General features: G+C 37.1%; 4 protein-coding genes across 4 annotated transcripts; 1 reads left to right on the top strand and 3 right to left on the bottom strand.

The window, feature by feature from the left end:
* Nucleotides 1-595: 595 nt before the first annotated feature.
* Nucleotides 596-3,783, top strand: PUB15 (Plant U-Box 15). The gene is made up of 4 exons (XM_008222908.3): nucleotides 596-1,186; nucleotides 1,301-1,414; nucleotides 1,805-2,230; nucleotides 2,520-3,783. Exons 1-4 carry the CDS (start codon nucleotides 863-865, stop codon nucleotides 3,573-3,575), a joined length of 1,920 nt encoding a protein of 639 aa, XP_008221130.1. The 5' UTR covers nucleotides 596-862; the 3' UTR covers nucleotides 3,576-3,783.
* Nucleotides 3,784-4,072: 289 nt separating this feature from the next.
* Nucleotides 4,073-7,672, bottom strand: LOC103321139 (F-box family protein). The gene is made up of 8 exons (XM_008222907.2): nucleotides 7,304-7,672; nucleotides 6,742-7,019; nucleotides 6,346-6,421; nucleotides 6,035-6,145; nucleotides 5,346-5,520; nucleotides 5,121-5,239; nucleotides 4,535-4,595; nucleotides 4,073-4,428 (listed from the first exon to the last, which is right to left on the bottom strand). Exons 1-8 carry the CDS (start codon nucleotides 7,379-7,381, stop codon nucleotides 4,358-4,360), a joined length of 969 nt encoding a protein of 322 aa, XP_008221129.2. The 5' UTR covers nucleotides 7,382-7,672; the 3' UTR covers nucleotides 4,073-4,357.
* A 6,126-nt stretch (nucleotides 7,673-13,798) lies between these two features.
* Nucleotides 13,799-14,819, bottom strand: LOC103321138 (uncharacterized). The gene is made up of 2 exons (XM_008222906.3): nucleotides 14,415-14,819; nucleotides 13,799-14,141 (listed from the first exon to the last, which is right to left on the bottom strand). The coding sequence occupies exons 1-2, from the start codon at nucleotides 14,619-14,621 to the stop codon at nucleotides 13,911-13,913; spliced, it is 438 nt and encodes a 145-aa protein (XP_008221128.2). The 5' UTR covers nucleotides 14,622-14,819; the 3' UTR covers nucleotides 13,799-13,910.
* A 791-nt stretch (nucleotides 14,820-15,610) lies between these two features.
* Nucleotides 15,611-21,204, bottom strand: LOC103321136 (zinc knuckle (CCHC-type) family protein). Its single transcript, XM_008222905.3, has 7 exons — nucleotides 20,873-21,204; nucleotides 20,685-20,747; nucleotides 20,379-20,548; nucleotides 20,173-20,295; nucleotides 19,254-19,455; nucleotides 16,854-16,968; nucleotides 15,611-16,755 (listed from the first exon to the last, which is right to left on the bottom strand). Exons 1-7 carry the CDS (start codon nucleotides 21,095-21,097, stop codon nucleotides 15,950-15,952), a joined length of 1,704 nt encoding a protein of 567 aa, XP_008221127.2. The 5' UTR covers nucleotides 21,098-21,204; the 3' UTR covers nucleotides 15,611-15,949.
* Between the last annotated feature and the right edge of the window lie 2,112 nt (nucleotides 21,205-23,316).

Raw genomic sequence — 23,316 nt, forward strand, 5'->3', positions numbered from 1 at the left:
AATAACATAAACATTTTATTAAACAAACCGATTACCCAAATTTGAATTTATTGTTAAATTTTTTAAAAATGTTTCAAAATTAATTCTTACATCCATTACAACCATTTGGAGATCTTTCCAAATTCAATATCTGTCATTATATACAATCCAATTAAAAACTATTTTCATATTGATTCCTACATTAATATACAAAATGCAATAATGGCTCAGTTATGGGTATTTTTGGAATCGGAAAAGTACAATAAATCAGATTTTATGCTTAATTAGGTAACTTGCTGAGTTAGATCCTAGTCATGGGTTTTTACTTATACAAATTGGGTATTATTTATAGGAACAAAAAATGAAAGGTTTTAAGAACTGCAAATTGAATTTGAAGGGTGTAAGCCAAATTTACTATATATAATATTACCAAGTATCCTTTTTCTGTGTGTGTTCCATATCGGTGCACGCTGTTGCAATGTCTTGAGTTTAGGCAATTGCAATTTACCGGAAAGCCCAAAAGTAAGTTAGTTGAAATTAACTAACTTTCAAATGCCAGTCTATTTTAGGCTGCACGTATTTCCAATTTAAAGGGCGACAGACCCGAAAAGCCCGCGAAAAGCTTCTGGCAGGCACCAAGAACACACACCACCTAGAAAGAATCCATGGAAATTAAGGTTAGGGTTTCCTTCACATTTCTTTTTCCCTCGACCTGACCCCCTATTCAGGCCGCGAATGAAACTTGCATAAACCCTAGCTAGTTAATTTACTCGTCATGAAACCAACGAATATAATTAGAAACTAGGCTTTTCGTTTTTCTTTTGTGTGTGTGTGTGTGTTTTTGTTTTCGGTTATATACGTATATGTATAAAGGTGGAGACCCATGGTGATGGATGGAGAGATCAGAGACGAAGGTGAAGGTGGAGGTTGCGGAGGTGGAGGCGGAGGTGGAGGAGGAGGAGAGGAAACTGCCGAGGGTGTGATAGAATTGGTTGCTCAATTCGGGGATTACCGAAGGACGCAGAGGAAAGAATGCTATAACCTGGTGCGGCGTATGAAGCTCTTGTTGCCGCTTTTCGAAGAGACGAGAGAGCTGGATGGGCCAATTCCGGAGAGGGGGGTTGCCTGGTTGGCTAATTTGAAGAAGGTGCTTCTTATGGCCAAGAAATTGTTGAAGACTTGTAATGAGGGGAGCAAAATTTATCTGGTAAGGGTTTTCTGTTTGAAAATGAAAGTTAATTTTTCGAATTAAGTTATTTCTTTCTGAAATGTGAATTGGATTGTAGGACTTATTTGTTTTGTCTTTGTTCTGGTAATTTAGGCACTTGAAAGTGAAGGAATCATGGTTAGATTTCATGCAGTTCATGAAAAACTCAGTCAGGCTTTAGATGGTTTGCCTGATGAACTTTGCATCTCAGATGAAGTTAAGGAACAGGTATGTATGTCTTTGTTTTTTTCTGGCTAGCTCATGCTTATGCTTCCATGTGTTGTTTCATTGTGCATCTAGACTAGAGTGGTAAGATCTTGCTCCGGCATGTAAGAATATTCCAATGGTCTTGTTGGCTTAACTTTGAAATCACAAATTAAAAAGCATAAATCCCCTGCTAGCACTTGAATACATAAAGATAGATCTTATTCAATTCAAACTATTCTTTCTTCACTGCGCGCGTTTAATAGAGATTTTGCGTAGCAAAAACTTGTTCTTAAATGCTTATTTCTCACATTTCTTCTCTTTTGCTCTCTCTGTTTTGGGGCCATTAGGAGCTTGGTAATTTCTGAATGGAATTGTAGTTTCTTTCTGATATAAGTTTTTGCTTCGGTTCAGATTGAACTCATGATCATGCAACTTCGACGAGCAAGGAGGCGAACAGATACACAGGACATAGAACTTGCAATGGATATTATGGTGGTTTTGTCCAAAAAAGAAGATAGAAATGCTGATAGTGCCATTATAGAGAGGTTGGCGCAAAAGCTAGACCTCCATAAAATTGAGGACCTTAACAGAGAAGCAATAGCTATAAGGAACCTTGTTAAAGAAAGAGGAGGGCCAAGTGGAGAGACTACTCAGCAAATCATTGATCTTTTTAACAGATTTAGACAAATCGCTGGAATGGAAGCAACCAATGTTATTGACGACCCTGTTATGCCTAAAATGCTTGAGAAGTGCCCATCTTTGATGATCCCTCATGAGTTCCTCTGCCCAATCACGCTAGAAATAATGACGGATCCTGTTATTGTTGCAAGTGGACAGGTGAGTTTACATGTGCAAATTGGATCAAACTCTTTTAACACTAGCCAAACATGAAATATGTGGTAGATTAATAAAGTATTTCGCATCACAGGGATTAGAAACCATCGTTTTGAGTTGAGTTCATTTTGTGATACTATAGTCAAGTCTTAAAAAAATATATATGTATCTATAGCAGAGATTTTTGGGCTCTTCTTCCTTCTACTAACTTATGTGTTGGAGCATAACGAAACGTAAACTAATTACTCATTTTGTTTTTCTTTCTTTTTCCTGGTTTGGTTATTTACTGAAGACATATGACAGAGAAAGCATACAAAAGTGGTTTGACACCAATCATAGAACATGTCCTAAGACCAGGGAAACTCTGGCTCACTTGTCACTTGCACCAAATTATGCTCTCAAAAATCTAATCATGCAGTGGTGTGAGAAGAACAATTTCCAGCTCCCAAAGAAAGAAACTTCCGCAGGCCAGGAAAGCTCCTCCACCGAACACAAAGAGGAGATCTCATCATTGGTTGAACGGCTATCTTCCAGTCAATTAGAAGTGCAGAGGAAGGCGGTGCTGAAGATTCGTTTAATCTCAAAAGAGAATCCTGAGAACAGAATTTTGGTTGCCAAAAGTGGAGGAATCCCACCACTGGTGCAACTTCTTTCCTATCCAGATTCTAAAATTCAACAGCATGCAGTGACGGCTCTTTTGAATTTATCGATTGACGAAACAAACAAGAAACTGATAACCAGAGAAGAAGCGATTCCAGCTATTATAGAAGTCCTGCAGAATGGAAGCACGGAAGCTAGAGAGAATTCTGCAGCAGCTTTATTTAGCTTATCAATGCTGGATGAAAACAAAGTAACTGTGGGGTCATCAGATGGCATTCCACCGTTAGTCGAGTTAATGCAGAATGGGACGATTAGAGGTAAAAAAGATGCTGCCACAGCACTGTTCAACTTATCTTTGAACCAAGAAAATAGGTCGAGGGCCATTAATGCTGGCATCGTACCACCTCTACTCCAGATACTCAAGGACAGAAACTTGGGCATGGTCGATGAAGCCCTCTCCATCTTCTTACTTCTTGCATCACATCCAGATGGACGGCAAGAGATTGGACAGCTCTCATTCATTGAGACTCTTGTTGAATTTATCCGAGAAGGAACTCCCAAGAACAAGGAATGTGCAACATCAGTTCTTCTGGAGTTGGGGTCAAACAATTCATCCTTCTTACTGGCCGCACTTCAGTTTGGAGTGTATGAGCATTTGGTTGAGATCACAAGGAGTGGAACCAATAGAGCTCAGAGGAAGGCAAATGCACTTATGCAATTGATAAGCAAGACTGAACAAATTCCTTGAACTTGTGTAAAATGTGTTCTCGTTTATTTGCTGATTATGCTTTCTTTATTTGATTCTTGGGTCAAATGCACCTCTCACCAGAAATCAACATGCTTAGTAAAGTTGTAGTCTACTGGTCAACTTTCTTTTTCTATGTTTTTTACTTTGTTCCTCTGAGATTAGAGACTAGCTGCTAGCACAAAGAAAAAGTTGGTGATTGGGTTTAATATTTTTGTGTTTTCTCTTGGGTTTAGGGTTTAATAAGTGACGGCGGCCACCCCTTTCCTCTACCCTTTTTCTCTGTTTTTCCATTTTTGTAAAGAATCTTGTCTCACTCGGTTTATGATAGAGAGGGAAGCAGCAGGAGAGAGAGGGGGAAGTTGGCATGGCAGGTAAGTAGATTGATCAGCGGCGCATCAGATTCATACATCCATCCTCTTTTATTTTTCATTTTTAAAAGGAATTGTATGATGCCCATAGTCATAGATAATTCTTGGACCCGTCCATGGAAATATGAATACAAAGAAAAAAAGCATAGGAACACGAACACATATCATATGTATACTGATTCAAGTTACACCAGCACGGCCCAGGACAATACAATAGCACTACTGTACTGATAACTACACTTGTTTAACCTAATGCACAGTAGCATACTCATTAATGCACAACATTGAAGATTAAGCTATATTGGATAATCTCTTGACTAAATAATTCAGATAGTAAAGATTTAAGATTTGCTGCAACTTCTGCATATGCCGCATAAAAGGCATCCACCTAGATGGATGGGACCTTATATTTCTTCAACAAAACCTCAAAGCATCCTCTAGCTCTTTTTCATCAGCACAATTGTATCCCAACAGATAAGCTCTCGCTGCCACAACGTCAAAAACATCAAAATAAGCTGTGTACACAAAAAGAAGAAAAACCCTTGGATAAACATTACACTTCTCAAAAAACCAAAAAGGCAACTTAATTACCAAAGCGACCAGATCCCATGAATGGTTCTGCCTCATCTGTCACACCCCCTTGTTGCAGTTCCTGAATTTTATTTGAATGAAATGAAAAGGCATTAGCAACTATATAAAGCAAATGAGACAAACACTTTCCTACATGGGTAACAACTAACAAAATCACCTCATGGCGTTTGACAATTTTACAAGAAAGGAGAAAATGATACAGCCAAAGGCATGATGATTGTCAACCACATATAGCCAAAATCACCTAGGCATGATATAGCCAAGATCACCTATTGCATGAATATAAGTGGTTTTCAACCAAGTATAGGCTATTCTTTCACTGAGCATCTCGCAAGTTCTGACAGGAAAGTCTGAACTCAAAACACAAAATATTTGCATCTATTTTGATTGACGAGATGCCATGCACATCAAACTATAGAACAACGGCAAGCATAATATATAAAAGAATAGAATTTCTTCCCATAATAAAATACATTCTTACCTATTTCTATAAACCTCAAAATATCTCATGAGGAAGAATGAGTGGCAATTTGAAAAATTGTAATATATGACTACAAATTGCAAGGTAGAGGAGATTTTCACTCACAGAATCTGGCTCCATTTCTGCTGGTGATAGTAGCCTATCAAAACAGTGCCCAGATATTGTACAGACCCAAAGCTCATTGGTTGGATCCATAACAACTTCTCTGCAGTTATCATCACATACTGAAGAAAAAATCATAACAAATAATTGGATGAGACCTGAGTACTGCATAAAATTACTAGATACATGCATGAATACACAAAGTTCATGAAGATTATTGATACAAACCATGAACCTGCCCAGTCTTCTCACAAACAAATACATCTCCAATTTGGTAGTAAGTACAGATTTCACCAGAACAAGCATGATCAGCTACAACCTTATCAGTCAGGCCTTTACTACTTTTCCACATAGACACTTGATCAGCTACTGTCCTGTCAAGAATTATCCCATCGTCATTCACCTTCACATGCAAACAACAAACATCCACATAGTTAACAGGGATCTCATAATAAGCACATCCAGAGCATTAAAATTCACATTGCTGCACATAATACTGTTTTGAAAACCTATTGTATATATAGCGCATAAGTATTACTATTGTATATAAACAGAAAGAGAGAGAGAGAGAGAGAAGTAGAAAAAAAACACAAACAAGCAACTAAAGGATAAGTTAATAAAAGGCTGAATGAAAGATTTTCCGCACTAGAAAACTACTGACAAAGTAAGTCTCACATGAAGCATCTCAAAGTTAACCCAAGAGAAAAGCATTATGCACAAGGTTTTAAGACCCAATGACTACTCACGGGAAGGATCTCAAGTTAACACAAGAAAACAATTATGCATAAGGTTTCAAGAAGCATAGAAGTATACTACATGGAGTAATGAGCATTACAGCAGGCTCTTCTCATAATCTCACACAAAAAGATCACCATAAACGTATAGAGAAATATTTCAAGACAAAGGAAGCCCCAAACCTGTGAAGGAAGAGGTGCTTGGCTTCTTTTGGCAGCTTGCATTTGGATATAGTATTCCTTGAACTCAAGTGAGCAATTCCTAACAAGTTCCACCATGTCCTCCTCATCACGCTGCAAAAGAGAGAATTTCTTATAGGCTAATATCATCTATCTAGGTTGCCTGCTGCAAGCGGCTCCAGGTTTCATGTAAACTCACACAATATGGAAAATTCTGTATTTCGAGTTGAAAGTAGGTTCTATTGTAAATTTCCATGATGATTTCAGCAACTACCACAACACTTCAAAATGATGAATGAAAAAGATAAAAGTACCTGAATATAAAGTTTTTTCCAAGGACATTCACGTAACTTTCTAGTAGGAGGTAAAAGACCCCATCGCATACAATACCTGCAAATAGCCGTACAAGCACACTACTCTCATGAAAATGAAGTAAATAATCTCAGTGCATCAGTCATTAAAGAATCAACATATCTATACTAAGAAGGAATTTGTTAAATAACAATTATGTAAAACTCTTAAAAATGCGAACAGGTGGAGCCAAAAGATTTTACAGATCAGCCATTTATCCTATTTTGATAGATAGATAGATTGATTGATTGATTGATTTCATAGAGAACTTTTGGCAAGATAACAAAGGAAAAGCAAGAAGCTTAGAAAGATTGAAAAATCAATAAATAATTATACAAGGACTTAAAAGAGTTACTTACAAGCGACGCCATAAGGATTCATCCGATGCGGCATAATTTAGAAATCTACAGACGAGAGAACAAGCAATAAGATCCTCGGAAGAGAGGAACTTGAGGATGTGAGGGAAGAGTTCAGGAGGGATTTTGCCGAAAATGCCAGTCTCAATCCTTGAAGAAGATGAGGACGAGGCTCCTCTGTCTTCTGGGTTTTTGTGAAATTTAGGGACTTCCTCAGTCTTATCCTCTACTACTCGCATTCTCTTTGCTTTGGACTCATTTTTCATTTTATCCTCCTCCTCCTACCATGCAATCAAAAAACCAACAACATCATTTATTTAGTCCTACCCAATGTACGATATTCTTCTCCTCCACTATCTATAAAATATGATTATAAAACAAACAACCAAAGAGCAAATTCAAGAAAAAAAAACCCTAATTTCGCAAGTTGAATGTGTTCAAAAGACACAGGAAAGATAAAGTTTTGAAACGGATGAAAGCGATATATTAAGAGAATTGTTTAGGCACAAAAATAGATCAAACAGAAACAGAATCGAAGATGAGAAGAATAACGAATAAGATAAACCTGGTCTGAAACCTCGGAGAGCACCTCCGATTCAAGGAAATGAGCCAAAATCTCGTCCTCATCCTCTGATGTAGTCATGTCGGTGGCCGTAGACTGCAGGCCAAGCACTGGCTAATTCTAGCGGAGAATTTGTGGTCACCACAAGTGGGCTCTGTCTGATTCTCTACGCATCAACAAATATCTTCACAGGCCCCTGCTCCTGCTCGTGGAATTAAACCAACTTCCTTACCCACCAAAGCTTCAAAATTCAGAGTACCAACGTTTTCGATTGCTGAGATAAGGAGCGTCGGATGCGATAGGAGGAGGGTAAAGGGAGTAGGAACAGAGGTTTTTAGAAAATGGAAAATTATTTGATTTTTCATCTTTGGTAAGTCATGGCATAGGAAAAGGTTTTTTTGTCATAGAAAATGAAATCCTCCAGTCATTTAAGTTTCATTTTTCCTAGCCACAGTAACAAATTTGTCCATACTTATAATTAAAAATAGGGATCAAAACAAACATTAATTATATATTTTTATTGTATATTTCTAATTTACGGATATAATTAAAAAAAATTGTTTCAAATTCCCTCACAAATTAAATATGAGAAATAAATAAAATGATACCATGTTAGAAAGAGCACTTTAGACTATTTGGAAAAAAAAAATGTAGAAAAATGAAACAATCTGGTAATAGAACATAAAGTGCAGGATTTCTATGTTTGGATTCATTTCTTTTTTTGATTTCTATCTAGTAATAGGATTGTATTCTAAGTTTTAACTAGAACTCATTGAAACCTTAAGGCTACTTTGCCTCTATAGTCTATACTTATATTTCTTCTCTCCGTGGCTCCTCGTCAATGTATTTCTTATTTATTTTCCTAATCTTACCAAACATGGAAAATGAATTTTCAATTTCCCTTCTTCTAAGAAAAATATATGGGGAGTGATTTCCCATCAATTCATTTATATGAACAAAATGGGCTTCTTTTTGTATATTTCAACGTAAAACACATAAAAATCCCTAAATTGAAAAGCATAATGCAATCATCTCCAAATTTATACGAAACCGACCCATTAAGAAAGCAATTGCATTGGATACGACATGCTTATCAAGTCTAGAACTGATGCACGTTAACAAAATAAGAAAATTGAAACTACGGAATTCTGAACCAAAATACAAACACCAAATTTGTGGTTACGCTAACTTTTGTGCTAAGAAGTATTTTTCATTCGAACTTAGACAGGTTGAAGTTCAAAACGGTTTTTTTTTCCTTAACCTTAGAGCATCTCCATGGCCCGGCCGGGAAAGGCGCCAAAGGAGCCCGAGGCAACTCCAGGCCGTAGCCCGCCGAGGTGGGTCCCACCAGCCCGACGGCCCAAGGGCAAGTCTTGCCGGCCGAGTTGGATGACGTCTGGCCGACACGCCGCCAACGGTAAAAAATTTGATCAGTCATGGCGTGTGACGCCGATGTCATCCATCGACAGCTCCAACGGTTGTTTGCCACGTGGCGCGACGAGGGCTCTCAGATGACTTTTTCCAAACCGATGGTCCTAGTTTTTTGCTAAAAAAATTGAAAAAAATCGAAAAAATTCTGAAATTTTTTTTAAAAAATACCCAAAAATTCTGTATTTTTTCTCTATAAATACCTAACCATTTTATTTACTTTCCACACTAAATCTTCATACAATTTCTTCTCCATCCAATATTTTTTACTCTTTACTCACATTTCTAAAACATTCCACACCAATTCTTCATACAAACTTTTCTCCTTCCAATATTTTTTTATTTCCACTCACATTTTTCACTTCCACACCAATTCTCCATACAAACTCTTCTCCTTCCAATATTTTTTACTCTCCACTCACATTTTTCTACTACTTTCCATTTGTATAAAAAAAACGAATGGCATCTTCTATTGAAGTCGGAGGCTCGTGGTCAACGAATGAAGATATTGCATTGTGTCAATCTTGGGTGAACATTAGTCATGACCCTATCACGGGCAATGAGATGAAGTTTCATCACATGTGGAGCAAAATTCATGGAAAATTTTGTCAAAGATCGGGTTCTATTCGGACCGAAATGGCGTTGTCTAGTAGATGGAAACTTTTGAATAAAGAGTTAGGGAAATGGAGAAATGCCTTGACAAAAGCAAAGGCGAACATTCAAAGCGGTCAAAATTTGACCGATGAGGTAAAATATTTATAATTGCCATTTTAATCAATTCAATGTCACTTTTTTTTTATTGCATATTCTATTTGTTTTTCTTGCATATTTTTTTTTTCTTGGTGCACCTTTAATTTGTCTATATTTTCTTGCATAATCAATTTTATTTTTGCATTTCAAAGTAGTTTATATTTTCTTGCATAATAATTTTTGTTCCTTGCACTTCCAATTATTTATTTTTAATAGATGATACAACACAAATGTGGTATGGTGCCATGGGGTAAGGCAAAAAAAGTTTCGTGCATTTCCATTGTTGGGAAATTGTGAAGGATTGTTCGAGATTCAAAATTATTCCCACCGGTCCGCCGATTGTGATGAATGAGACGCCACTCCACGATTCTCTATCAACCGATTCTCCATTGGACTCTCCAATGGAAACGGAGTCACCATTTGTGCCACGTCCGCCAAGACCTATTGGGAGAAAGGCGGCAAAGGCCAAGAGAGGGGGCACTTCAACCAATGAATGTGTACAATTGTTGGAGCAAATAGCTAAGAGCACCTCACTAAGAATGGAGAGAGACTTGAAAAGAGATGAAATGGACATGGCACGAGAGGAAGCATTTGTTCTGTAACAACAAATGGCACAAGAAAAAGACATAGAGGATAGAGAGATGAAAATCATGGCCATGGATACGAGCCATATGTCTCCTGAAACAAAAGCCTATTGGAAGCTACGACGAAGAGATGTGATGAGAAAAAAACTTTTCAATGACGACAGACCTAGCAATACGGATTGGTTAAATGATGAAAACCATTAGGTTGTATTGAAACACCTTTGCCATATGTTGTATTGTTGTATTATCCTATAATTTGTTGTATTGTTTCCTTTTTATTCAATAAAAAAAGCATTAAATAAAATGACTATTTATTAAAAACATTTGAGCATCAAAACAAATGTTAATTTAAAAAAACATTCATTTATTGCAAACAACACACAAAACAAACCATACATAAAAGCATAATAATAAAAAGCATAATTCCAAAAAAAAAACCACACACAAAATAAAACATAATTAAAAACAAAGCATAATTCCAAACAAAGCACTAATCTTGACTTCATCCATTGTGATTGCCTTTCATCTCCCACAAGTGCTCGACCAAGTCACCTTGACGTATCTCGTGAACATATGAAGATTGCATTTCTTGATACCGATCAACCATGGGGTTGTTGAATTGACCATCCCGAAGTATGGGTTCGGGCTCCAGTGGTAGTCCATTTGGTCCAATCGGCTTTTCATATATTCTTGTCAACGATGTGTTTATTGGATCGGGTTCAAACACCTCTTGAGCATCATAGTCATACTCATCCTCCACAATCATGTTGTGAAGGATGATGCAAGTCATCATAATACTCCGCAGCACCTCCTCATCTAGCATCCGAGCAACACCTCTAATAATTGCCCAACGAGCTTGCAAGATACCGAAACACCTCTCCACGTCTTTCCTGTAACCTTCTTGAAAGGAAGCAAAGTTTCTTTCCTTCTCGGATTGGGGATTCGGAATTGTTTTCACGAATGTCGTCCACCTAGGATAAATTCCGTCGGAAAGGTAGTACGCACCAGAGTAAACGGTATTGTTGATTTGGTATGTGACTGGAGGGAATGACCTCGCAATACCTCATCGAACACTGGGGATTGACCAAGGACATTGAGGTCATTCTGAGAACCGTAACCCCGAAGAAGGCATGCCAAACCCAACAATCGAATGAAGCTACGGCCTCCAAAATTATACTTTTTGGCCCTTCCGATTCCCGTACTCCCCTTGTCAAGCGATGACAGCTTCTTCCACCGCCAGTGCATACAATCGATGCTTCCAATCATTCCTGGAAACCTCGAGCCTCGCCTTTTGTAGAAGCCGTTGCAGGTCTCTTGGCGTTGGTTTGCGAAGGTACTCCCTCGTGTACAAATTTTCCACTGCATCACAGAATCTCACCAAGCACTCTAGGACAGAGATTTTCCCATCCTTGCAATCTCATCCACCGCTCTGCAGATGCGCCATAAGCAAGCATCCGCAGCATTTTGCTCCGGGATAAGACCTAAAGCTCCAACAGCATCATGCTTTTGAATGAAGTATGTGTCGTAATTACAAATATCATGCATGATTTTTTGGAACAAATGTGGTTGCATTCTATATCTTTCTCGAAACTTAGAAGCAGGATATAACGGATTTGGGATAAAATAATCCTCCATGAGATTCTTACCCCGAGACTCCCTACGTCTGTCAACATTCGGGGCACGAGGACGACGGTGTTGCCTTGATTGATCCATCATACACACCGCTGCTGCAAGCAGTAGTTCCTCTTCTTCATCGGCTTCCCGATCTTCTTGAGCACGTCTACGCCTTGTTTCTTCCCTTTGTTTCTGTTGCCTCTCCAACACCCTCAACAAGTTTGACATTGAGAGTAGAATGTGTTTTCTACAATATGAGAAATGAAGGAATAGATAAGAGATGGTGTGAGAGGTATGAATATCAGGTCTAGTTTATAGACGGATTTAGAAGATAGAGATGACACGTGGCACAATTTGAGAGGATGAAAATCTTCTCTAAAATCTGAGATTATAATTTTTTTAAAATATCTGAAAATGTTATCTGACATTTGACACGTGGCACAATTGTAGAGGGTGAAAATCTAATCTGAAATCTGAGATTATAATTTTTTTAAAATATCTGAAAATGTTATCTGACATTTGACACGTGGCACAATTGTAGAGGATGAAAATCTTATCTGAAATATGAGATTATAATTTTTTTAAAATATCTGAAAATGTTATCTGACATTTGACACGTGGCACAATTTTAGAAGGAATTTTCTTGGAATAATTTTTATTAAAATCTAAAATACTAAAAATTAACTACGAAACTTTAAATGCCGTTTTGGAAGGCCAAACGACCTCAAAATGCCAAAATCCATCATACGTCATAGCAAAGCAGTGTGTTTGACTCGTAGCGTCGTTCCCTTTCCGAAATGGTATTTTGTGTCCTAATCGGAGCTCGGACGACAAATCTGCAAATTCCCACTACGTCCTTTTTCTAGCTCAACCGCGATAAAATCTGCCATTTGTTCTACATCAGACGTGGCACAATTTTAGAGGGTGAAAATCTTATCCGAAAATTTAATTACAAAAGATTATCAAAATTAATGGTTTAAACTATAAAAAAATAGAAAATAAAGTACAATGAATAGTAATTGCCTTAGACTTGCCCTAGACTTTGCCCTTGTGGGTGGAATCACAAATGCAAAGGCTGACACTATTCATGTGAATAGTGGCAGCCCTTGCTTGCCCTTGCCTTAGACTTAGCCCTTGTGGGTGGAGATGCTCTTAGAGCATCTCCAACCGATGTGTCAAACGTGCCACATAGATGTTTAACAGCTAGAAATAACATCTCACATCACTCCAACCGATATGTTAAAGCTGATGTGGAATGAAGGCTAGAGGTTGAGATGTTATTTTTGACATCTCAAAAGCAAGATGTCAAATGAATATTTTATTATTTTTTAAAGACAGCTAACTATTACTTTCATTTATTATTTTCCTTTTTTATTTTTTTTATTCTTTATCTTAAATGATTTGACTGTTACAATAATTATTTATTTGACATATCGGGTGGAGTGTAAAAGTATGTAAATGTCAAATTGCCACATCAGCCATCAAATTTAAATTTGATGTTTGGTATTTGACATCTCCCTTGGAGATGCTCTTAGAGCATCTTCAACCGATGTGTCAAACGTGCTACATAGACATTTAACAGCTATAAATAACATCTTATATCACTCTAACCGATGTGTCAAAGCAGATGTGGAATGAAGGCTGAAAGTTGAGATGTTATTTTTATATCCCAAAAGCAAGATGTCAAATGAATATTTTACTATTTTTTATTTTATTTTCTTTTTAACTAAAAATGAATCAACACTAAAATGTAATAAAATAATAATTTAATTTGACTTATCGGATGGAGTGTAAAGCTGTATAAGATGTCAAATTGCCACATCAGCCATCAAATTTAAATTTGATGTTTGGTATTTGACATCTCCCTTAGAGATGCTCTATGTATTAATAACACATCTTTCCCAACAACCCAAAAACCCCAATCCGTTTAACATAATCAGGTACACCAAACAACTGACATGTATTACTTACTCATACCCGAAGTCTGTAGTATAGTTGGTCATTCAGTGGAGATCCACGGAATCATTTATTAAAGGTTGGGTGGATCTCTCTCTCATTTCCCCTCCTCTTGTTCTTCAAAATTCAAATTTTAATCACTTCATTTAATTGGAAGACAGTCCAATGACGCAAAGTAACTCTAATAATGCATAAACAGATGGTAATCGAAATAGAACAATTAAGGGTTCTCAAAGATTAAATTTGAAACAGAAAATGTAAATTGAAGGCAGTTTTTGCTACTTGTTCTTCAAGGTCTTCCCTTTGGTTTTCTTGGATTTATTGAGATCGTGCTGTTTCTGGTCAGCGATGGCAGTGGGTGCGGCAGCGGGTGCGTTGGTGCTTTTGATACGAGAATAGGTGAATTCTGGGGAGAGCAATCTGGTGATTTCAGCGAGTCCAACTCTGTTTTTCCCATGCAATAAGGTCTTCAAGTTCTCCTCCCAAGTACGGTCCTTGATACCGGGACTCTGCAAACATGGAAGAGCTAACAATTCAATATGAATCAATGATCTGAGGCGGTGATTGATGATTTGATTATCCAACAACAACAACAACAACAAGAACCATAGATTTAGACTAGTACTAGCGGTGAAATGCAAATTGCAATGCAAATGAAATGAAATGAAATGGGGGCATTGCTTGCATCAATCAAATCAAATAAATTGTAGTAGTTCTGTCTGTCAAATGAAAATGAATAATGATAGAGAATTTGAGAGCATAAATTAAATTAATTAATATACCTGATGATTGTAGAGACTAATGAACCTGGAAATTAAGAGTGCGGTGGGAGAGCGAGTGCGTTCAGGGATGCCAAGGAACTTGCACAACTCTGAACAACAAGTCTTTGTCTTCACTTTCGCCGCAATTACTTTCGACTCCGGCATAGCCGCAGCCGCAGCCGCCGCCATTACTGATCTACTTGCCCTAGCAGCCCTAGCACCCGCCATCTATCAAACCCTATTGCTGGATGCGATGCGATGCGACGCGACGGGAGTACTCTTTCTCTCTCGCACCACGCCTTTTTTATTTTCCTTTCTACCGCCTCGGAATCGATCTTCGTTGTATTGTAATTTGGATTTGTTATTTCAATTAAGCTTTTTATCATGGTTCTTTAAGTTCGTAAAATTATCATATTTCGCCCCTAATGTTTTTTTGTGACATCAATAATCTCTAAGGTTATTCTTCACACATCAAAATGATCATTGCTGTTAACTTCTATCAAATTTTCTGTTATGTAGCTGACATGGCACGTGTGTGGCACATCCAATAGTATACATTCAAATAGCTTTAAATAAAATATATTATATTTTAAATATTTTAAAACGTAAAATCCAAAAAATAGAAGATAATCATTTTTGTTGAATTTCTGCACTCGTTTTTACCCAGAACCTGTCTCTGCAGCGGGCTTAGCATAGTTGCAGTACACTAGGGTCCTTTTTTGTTTGACCAAAACATGCAAATCAATGAAACCCACAACCAAGGAAGACGAGGGAGACAGGAGGAGGAAGAGGAGGGAGAGAGAGGCAAAGAGTGGGTCAGCGAGGGTTGGAGGCGCTGGTAGAGGGAGAACGCAGATAGTACATGGATATTTTATTTAAAGCCACGTGGACGTATACTATTGGATGTGTGGGCCCCACACGTGCCACGTCAGCTACTTAACATAAAATTTGAAAGAAACTAACGGCAAAGACCATTTTAATGTGTAAAGGGTAACCTTAGAGACCATTAGTGTCACAAAAAAACTTCAGATACGAAATACAATAATTTTGCAAACTTAATGAACCATTTGTGATAAAAAAACCTTTCAATTAATTTGGCTGGACCGGGCTGCTGGTGCTGCTGTTGGAATTGGCCACATTAATATAAAAATAAAAATAAGAAACACTCTTTAATTTAATCTTTTTTTGTTTTTGTTTTTAAGGTTTCTTTCTGGGAGTGAATAACATACATACTTGCATACAGAAGAAAAGCAGCTGCCTGATTACATACATGTTTTTTCTTATTTCGAATACCAAAAATAAAACAACACACTCGCTAAGCCACAACAAGAACACGAGACAGATAATCGGTGATGTCAGTTGACTCGCTTCCTTCTCGTCATTACAATTAGTAGAGATCTCATTTCCACCACAACACTTGCTAAGCCAGTACTTTTTACAATAAAATCTAATTCTGATTAACAGTGAGGTTGATAACTCAATAGTGGCGACGTTGACTACAATAGGGTGCCCACTTGTGCCATCCCTCTTTCTACCATCCCCCCAGAACTGAATCTTCAGATACACGAGTGTTTGTGTCTGCTGTTTCTACTTCTATGATGTTTCTCATTTTCGGTTTTAACATACGAGTAGGAGTGCCTATCCCTGCTCTTTTTATTTCTGTTTTGCCTGTTCGTGCCAGAATCTTCAGATGAATAAGAATGCCGGCGTCTGCTCTTGATACTTCTAAGGTGCCTATCAGGCTCAGAATCTTCAGATGAATTATTCAAGCTCTCTCTGCTCCTGTCCCTTCTCCAATGCCTATCAATTTTGGAATCTTCATATGAATGAGAATGCTTCTGTCTGACCTTTCTACTTCTATGATGTTTTTCATGATACAAATCCTCAACTGTAAAAGAATGCTTGCGTCTGCGCTGGACATCTCTATGGTGGTTGTCAGGTTCAGAATCTTCAGATGAATTAGTACACCTGTCACTGCTGTTGTCCCTTTTGTAATGCCTACAAATCTCGGAATCTTCATATGAACGGGAATGCTTGTGTCTTTTCTTTGTACTTCTCTGATGTTTTTCATTATTTGAATTCTCAAATGAATAAGAATGCTTGTCTCTACTCTTTACTTTATGTCTATCAAATTCCAAAATCTCTGATGGACTCGATTCAGAATGACCATGCTTCTTTTTATTTACCTTGCATATTTTCTTCTTTGACTTCTTATCATCCTCATTAGAAGATGACAACCCGTCTTCCCCACTCATTGGTGATGACTGCTTTTTTTTGTGCTTGGTCTTCTTTTTGGACTTGTCCCTGGGTTGGCTTGGGAAGTTGGTCAGTAGCTCAGGGATGACATCCCCACTGAGGAAGCCTGAAAAATGAATGAGGTTGGTGGTAGTTACCTCACATGCAATACAAAGATACAAGAAAGAAATCATCATGCATATTCTGGAATTGAAAACTAAATACCTCCATACTCGTCAAATATGTCCTCAGCAACTATTTGTTGGTTGGGGTCATCTGGTTTAAACCCTCCACGTGGAGGACTAATTCCTGGTTTTTGCTTGAGCTCCCACTTTAGAGGCTGCAAAATAAGCAAGATATAATATCTATATATATATATATATGGTCCTAGTGTTTTCTTTTTTTTTTGTGCATCATAATCATATAAGAATGCACTACTCAGTTTCCAGGGATGTAGGGCACTATATGTATAGTAGAAGCGTTTCAAACAGAGCAAACAGGAGAATCCATCATTATCGTACGTAAGCATAATTTTGAGATTATAACAAACAAATAGACAAGTTAATTAATCTATTTATATACTAATACACAAAAGTTGATGTTAGAGCCAACCTTTTGAGAGCAAAACAGAAGATATAAATATGGCTCAACCATATGTAGAGATCAAAGGATGGAACAATCGAAACAGACCAAGAAGCAAAGTAACAAGCTGGGAAAAGAAACAAACCAGAAATACACACACGCGCAAACAACTGATCGGTTACATTAACCAATCCACTTCATAACTGTAGGCGAGAAGAAAGTGTTCCACTACTGTCTAGAACATATATATATATATATATACACACACACACTACCTTTCCTGTCACAGATTCACAGCTACTTTACAATTTCTTCATTTACAAACTATAATTTTGTTGGAAGGCTTTTTCTACACAACTTCATTAGTTTCTCTTACATCTGGATGAGCAAGAAAAAAATACTACAGGTAAGTTGAGAAGTTGGATAGAATTTTGGCAATATACAACCAATATATGGTTGAAATTTCTGTAGATGTGCCTCCATCAAGGAAATAAGGCATTTTGCCTTTAACAATGATGGATGGAAGGAGGTTATAATTGTGAAAATTAAGAGTCACTAACTTAGAAATTTACTTAAGTTATATTTATATTCTACAATTGTTGTCTAACATCCTGACAATGGTCTACCATGCTTCCATTTCTCCAGCCATAGTAAACTGCATTCTGTTCATGGAAAGAATAATGAACTGTCACAATCTGAATTAAATGACTGACCCAAACCAGGTGACCGTATCCCCAATTCATAAACTTGCTCCAAATCCGTAAGTAACACCAACTAATTCTTCCGCTACATAAATTATAGATGCAAAGAACTTAAAGATGAGCTCGATCATGTACCAAAATATTTCTGGAAGAACAATGAAATAACAAGAACCACAAGCAAAAAGAAAATTCTTCCTTCAAGAAAATTATTATACTTGGTACTCACTGATCTCTCCTAATACTAAGAGAACAGTACTTGCAGTCTGCAACAACTTAAATATTAGTAAATGAAATGACACATTGAAAACCAAATTCTCTTAGGTTAGTATTACGCCTATTCTTTGAAGTTATGAGGTGTTCTTTGAGGTTTCTGAGATACAATCCCAACCTATAAGAGTATAAGATTCTACGTGGGAATCCTAGAAATTTTACTTCCTTTGTTTTTCAGTATTAATTAGTAGTGATCAAAACCATAACCTGTTTATCGACAGTCTTTCCCCTTTTATTCCTTACTTTTCCAGCGGCAGTAGTTTGAATGCTATGACCAAAACCACAGTTTCTTACCTCAAGCTTCCAACTAAACCACATGTAGCAATCATCCTCCCAATTGTTTTTATGGTCTCCCATAGACTAAATAACACTCTCATTTGCAAAAGTAGAACAATAGGCCTTCCCCGTCTATACTCCAAATGAACCATAATTCTATTCCATAAACCATCCTTCCCCCTACTTACATTGTACTGCCATTTTTCCCCAATAAGCATTATTAAACAACTGAACCCTCCTTATGGCTACGCTAACCCGATAATGGGGACAACAAATTTGATAAAGACTTTTTCCCTTTTTAGATAACTTAAGCTAGACGTTTTATTTACCAAACAACCCTAAACCCTAGACAAAAGTGACAACAAACATATCCTTTTCTCCCAGTTCATAAAATGTAATCTACCATCCCTGTTCAATTTCCCAAACTCTTAGCCAGCGATGCTAAGATAGTAAAAAACAAGTTTATAGAATTAGAAGGCAAACTTCAGAGAGTAACCTTAATGAGCTTAAATCTCTACTTTTCCAAAGGGATCTAAACAAATTTTGATAATAATAGAAATCCACACTTCTTTTTATTGGGTAGGAAATATAACGTACACTTCTTTCAACAACAAAAAACAAAACAAAAAAAAACTTCAAAGATCCAAGCCAAATGCTTTGAGCCTTATGCCAGCCTAGCCATGCAAGGCGTCACCTCAAGCACTCACCAATTTGACAGAGATAGGAAAAATTTTGTGAGCAAGGGATATTAAAATCCCCCCCTGTTAGGTTTCAAGATAAAAACAAAAAGGCTAACCTCACTTGGATCTGTGTGGGCAAGAATAGCAGTCAAAGGGTCATCCCTTTTCAATCGGCTCTCCTCATTAGGCATTATAGCATCCTTCAACGGACATTCACGATCACCACTTTGGTGACCAAATGCTCCACACCTTACACACTTCACATTGCGCACTTCAACTCCAAATGGCTTTGCCCTCGTAGGGACACCAGTCTCCATCCTTTAGAAAAATTATTATTATTATTATCATCATCAAAACAATAGAGTAGTATCAACTTGACTGTAGAAATTGTAATGTAACTGTGGGCAACAATTGCAAATAATAAAGCATGTCTTCCAGGCTCAAAGGTACCCTTACATGCACCAACTGTGAGCCTCGGTCACTTTCAATAGAAATAGACACTAAGAGAAACCAACCATGGTACAGAGACAGACAACTGCATCTGTGAGGAAAGAGAAATCTCAGTTCGAGATCTCAACTCCTTTTAATAATAAAATGCATAAGTCAATATATTCGTCATAGATATGCTTGACTTGAAAGAGTTGCATAACAAATTTTGTTGATTCTGACTCGAGTGATGTAACAGCTTCTTGTATGCATTTCTAGAATCACAACCCATCAACTTTATACTTTTAAACAGTACAGCAAGGACTCCGGGGTATTCAGTTAAAGTTTGGGTTATAAAGAAGTTGATGGATCACAAGAAACTGAGCCAAATTCTGAAAATGCCTACACTGAGATAAAACCAAATCTAAGAATCTTATAATCTAATTTCCTAAAAGCATTGCCAAGTTATCAATGCAACCCAAAGTCCGTGAAAGATCATTGTCATAACTAAGCCCCTTTTCTTCTCAGCATCTTAATGTATTTCAATCGGGAAACTATAAAGTAACATAAAAACATTGCATCTTACTGTAAAGGCAGCAACAGGCACACCTTGGAGCATTTTTCAAAATTTCAAATTCTTGTTCCGTTGGTAAAGGACGGCCAAACACGTCTTTGGGTCTTGGTTTTTTGGCTTCTTCGCCACTAGGAGGCATACACTCTGGTGGCCGTGGCCTAATTAGCAAGAGAAAATTAGTCCAAAGATGTAATGAAAACATATCATACAATAAGGAAGAAAATAATAAAATGCATTGTACCTTGAAGTGGAAGGGGCATCTGTTTGCGTTTGTGTTTGTGGGTCTTCAAAGGAGGGGTTATTATGGTGCTCTCTTACACTCTCATCAGCAATCTCTGCAGCTTTGGCACTCTCGGCGTTGTAACCAGGTGGACGAACATACATAAAGCTAACAGCTTTCATCATCTCAATCTACACATTAACTCAAGCAATGGGAACGGGTCCTTTCGGAGTTGGAATAATAAGTAGTAAATGGAATAAATAAAGAGAATAATCAAATGTTTTCGAGAAAAAAAAGCAGAAGAAGAAGAACAATAAGTTTTAGCACCTTTTCCTTGTCTTTCTTGGAGACGAGAGCGGCCTGGCGAAAGAATTCCTGCTCTTGGGCATACTGCGCAAATGATAAGAAAGAGAGAGAACTGAAATTACCAACAGACAAAAAAAAATTGTGATGAAGGGAAAGCATGAAAATTGAGATGAAGGGATGCGAAGGGAGAGGGGGCGGTGGGGACATGCCTCGCGGGAGACCTCCTCGGTGCGACGCTGGTGCTGGGCCTGGATCTGCTCTGCGATCCACTTGCGGCGTTGGTTGGGGTAAGAGAGAGGGTGCCATGGCTTCTGGTTGAGGTAGGAGTGGCTCCAGGCCGTACCTGACTTGGTCTTGTAATCAACCTCCCCTCCTCCTTTGTCCGAAAATCTCTTGCTCAGCCTTATCCCTCCTCCCTCTTCTTCACCTTCCATGTTCGTTTCTTTTCTTCTTCTTCTTCTTCTTCTTCTTCTTCTTTTATTATTGTTCGTATTTTTCAATAGAATGTGGTCTTCTTCCCTTCTGAAACAAACCAGGGCTACTCGGTAGGGTAGGTACTTGTGGTACTCCGTGAACGCTGTATGAAAATTGGAATAGTGGGCTTTACGACTTGGCCCATTCTCCGTTCTGCCTCAGGTGGATTCGGCATATTGGGCTTTACTGCTTGGCTGGCCCATTATCTGGGCTTCTAAATTTTGCACTAAGACAACTTGGGTTTTTTAATTCAAATTCCCATCTTCATTAATAAAGTTTGAGGTTGGGTCAAATAAAGTTCAGGGAGTTTGGAAGTTTCACTAATATAAGGCCCAAATTATAAAAACACTTTGAGGTTGTACTTGTTTTAAGAAAATTGATGACAATTTTGTAAATTATAGGAAGTTCAAAGCATCTTTGTTATTTTGTAAATGGGGCTTAGGTGTGTTTTTTACATGAAATGGACTTTAGAAACACACACAAGCCTCATTTACAACATAACAAAAAGGCTTTGAACTTTCTATAATTTACAAAACTGTCATAAGTTTTCTTAAAACAAGCACAACCTCAAAACCTCACCCAAAAAAAACCCAAAACACTCAAAACAAATAGGTAAAACCGAAAATTAGTATATTAAGTAAACTCAAACTCAAAAATAGGACAGTAGTAGAGGTTTTTTTTGTTTGTTTATACAAATTAAATGGTATAGTGCTAATTTATAATACTAATACTCATAATATATATATATATAAAGCAAAAGGCAGAGAATGGTGAAACATTCAAAATACTATAAAATGACCTTGATTAATTCAAACATTAAGAATTGAAATTATTAATTACATAAGGATAATATGGTAAATTCATATTTTTAAAAAATTAAAAAAATTAAAATTAATAACAAAATCAGATAATAGGTCATACTTTTATGGAATATAACTACCCATATTATATTTTCTTAATTCTAAAAATAAAATTTAAAAATTTTATAAAAAAAAAAACTAATTGGCACATGCGTGAGCATGTGCTAAAGGGCTAGTAAGTATATAACTAAATTTCTCAATAAACTTGAGAGATAAGGTTATCCAAAATAACATGTAGATATAAAAGTGTCGGGGATGGGAGGGAGAGAGACCTTCGCTAAGGTAGTACATTCTATTTAACACCCTAAAAAAAAAAACGAAAAGGCTACCACTTTCTTTATACTCCAACGAAAACCACAAGTCTACAGCCTATCAAGAGACAAGATAGTACATGAATTCCTGTCCTTCTCTACTGCTTCAGGCGATAATTTATGGCGTGGATTTTCCACTACGCCAAAGTAGGAAATGAAATGACATTCGTTTCTGGATGCCATCATTCTTTTGCATGCTGCTCCTCCACCCAATTTCAGTTTTCTTTTCTGGATTCACACCGTCTAGTGTTCCTGGAACTGGCACATACAAAAATTTCTTGTAGTGTGGGCCTCTTCTTTTACCGTTTTGTTTATTTCAAACGAATTTGAAGGCATACTGGAACAAAGGACTCTTATCCTTTCAATTAATGAAGCCAGCGCCAGGGACAAATCCATGATTTGAAAACATGGTGGACTCAATGTACATACGTTCTAAAAAAATATCTAATGTACAAACCTTTTAAGAATATAAAATTTCGATGTAAAGCTGTTAAAAACTTATAATCCTATATATAATGAGTTTCAAAATGTGTTTTCGTACCCCAAAATAAAACTATAAACAACACCCATACGTAAGATTGTGAAGAAAAAAAAATTCAAACAAATTACTTGCATTAATCTCATTCATTGCCTTGCGCACAGAGGCATCAGGTATAATGTTAACCATCGATTTTATATTCTCTCATAAGCTGACATCAATTTCAACATTAGATGATGTAATAAACCATATAGAAGGAGACAGATTTGCAATACTCGTTATACAGAATAGGAACTAAAGAATATATCAACAAAATTTTGTACGAAACAAACGGGTAAGAAGAAACTACATTTACATGGGTATTGAAAATAATAATAAAAATATGGGTTATTGACCGAAATGGTGCCTCAAATTTTGCTTCAGTCTCATTTTGGTCCACCAACTTAAATTTTCATTTCAATAATCCTCCAACTCTCCATTTAGTATCAAATTGGTCCCACCGTGAAAGTCAATTTTGCCATTAAATTTAG

This window comes from Prunus mume, linkage group LG2 (assembly GCF_029339155.1).
Source record: "Prunus mume cultivar Tortuosa linkage group LG2, ASM2933915v1, whole genome shotgun sequence".
In the NCBI taxonomy this organism is placed as follows: domain Eukaryota; kingdom Viridiplantae; phylum Streptophyta; class Magnoliopsida; order Rosales; family Rosaceae; genus Prunus; species Prunus mume.

Coding starts and splice junctions, on each gene's coding strand:
- LOC103321136 (XM_008222905.3), bottom strand. CDS start 21,097: ATGGAAGGTGAAGAAGAGGGAGGAGGGATAAGGCTGAGCAAGAGATTT. Junction 20,748..20,872: donor CCGAGGAGGTCTCCCGCGAG/GCATGTCCCCAC, acceptor TCATTTGCGCAG/TATGCCCAAGAGCAGGAATT. Junction 16,969..19,253: donor CCCACACAGATCCAAGTGAG/GTTAGCCTTTTT, acceptor CTTATTTTGCAG/CCTCTAAAGTGGGAGCTCAA.
- LOC103321138 (XM_008222906.3), bottom strand. CDS start 14,621: ATGGCGGGTGCTAGGGCTGCTAGGGCAAGTAGATCAGTAATGGCGGCG. Junction 14,142..14,414: donor TTAGTCTCTACAATCATCAG/GTATATTAATTA, acceptor CCATGTTTGCAG/AGTCCCGGTATCAAGGACCG.
- PUB15 (XM_008222908.3), top strand. CDS start 863: ATGGTGATGGATGGAGAGATCAGAGACGAAGGTGAAGGTGGAGGTTGC. Junction 1,187..1,300: donor AGGGGAGCAAAATTTATCTG/GTAAGGGTTTTC, acceptor CTGGTAATTTAG/GCACTTGAAAGTGAAGGAAT. Junction 2,231..2,519: donor TTATTGTTGCAAGTGGACAG/GTGAGTTTACAT, acceptor TATTTACTGAAG/ACATATGACAGAGAAAGCAT.
- LOC103321139 (XM_008222907.2), bottom strand. CDS start 7,381: ATGACTACATCAGAGGATGAGGACGAGATTTTGGCTCATTTCCTTGAA. Junction 7,020..7,303: donor TCTCCGAGGTTTCAGACCAG/GTTTATCTTATT, acceptor ATTGCATGGTAG/GAGGAGGAGGATAAAATGAA. Junction 4,596..5,120: donor CAGAAATGGAGCCAGATTCT/GTGAGTGAAAAT, acceptor AATAAAATTCAG/GAACTGCAACAAGGGGGTGT.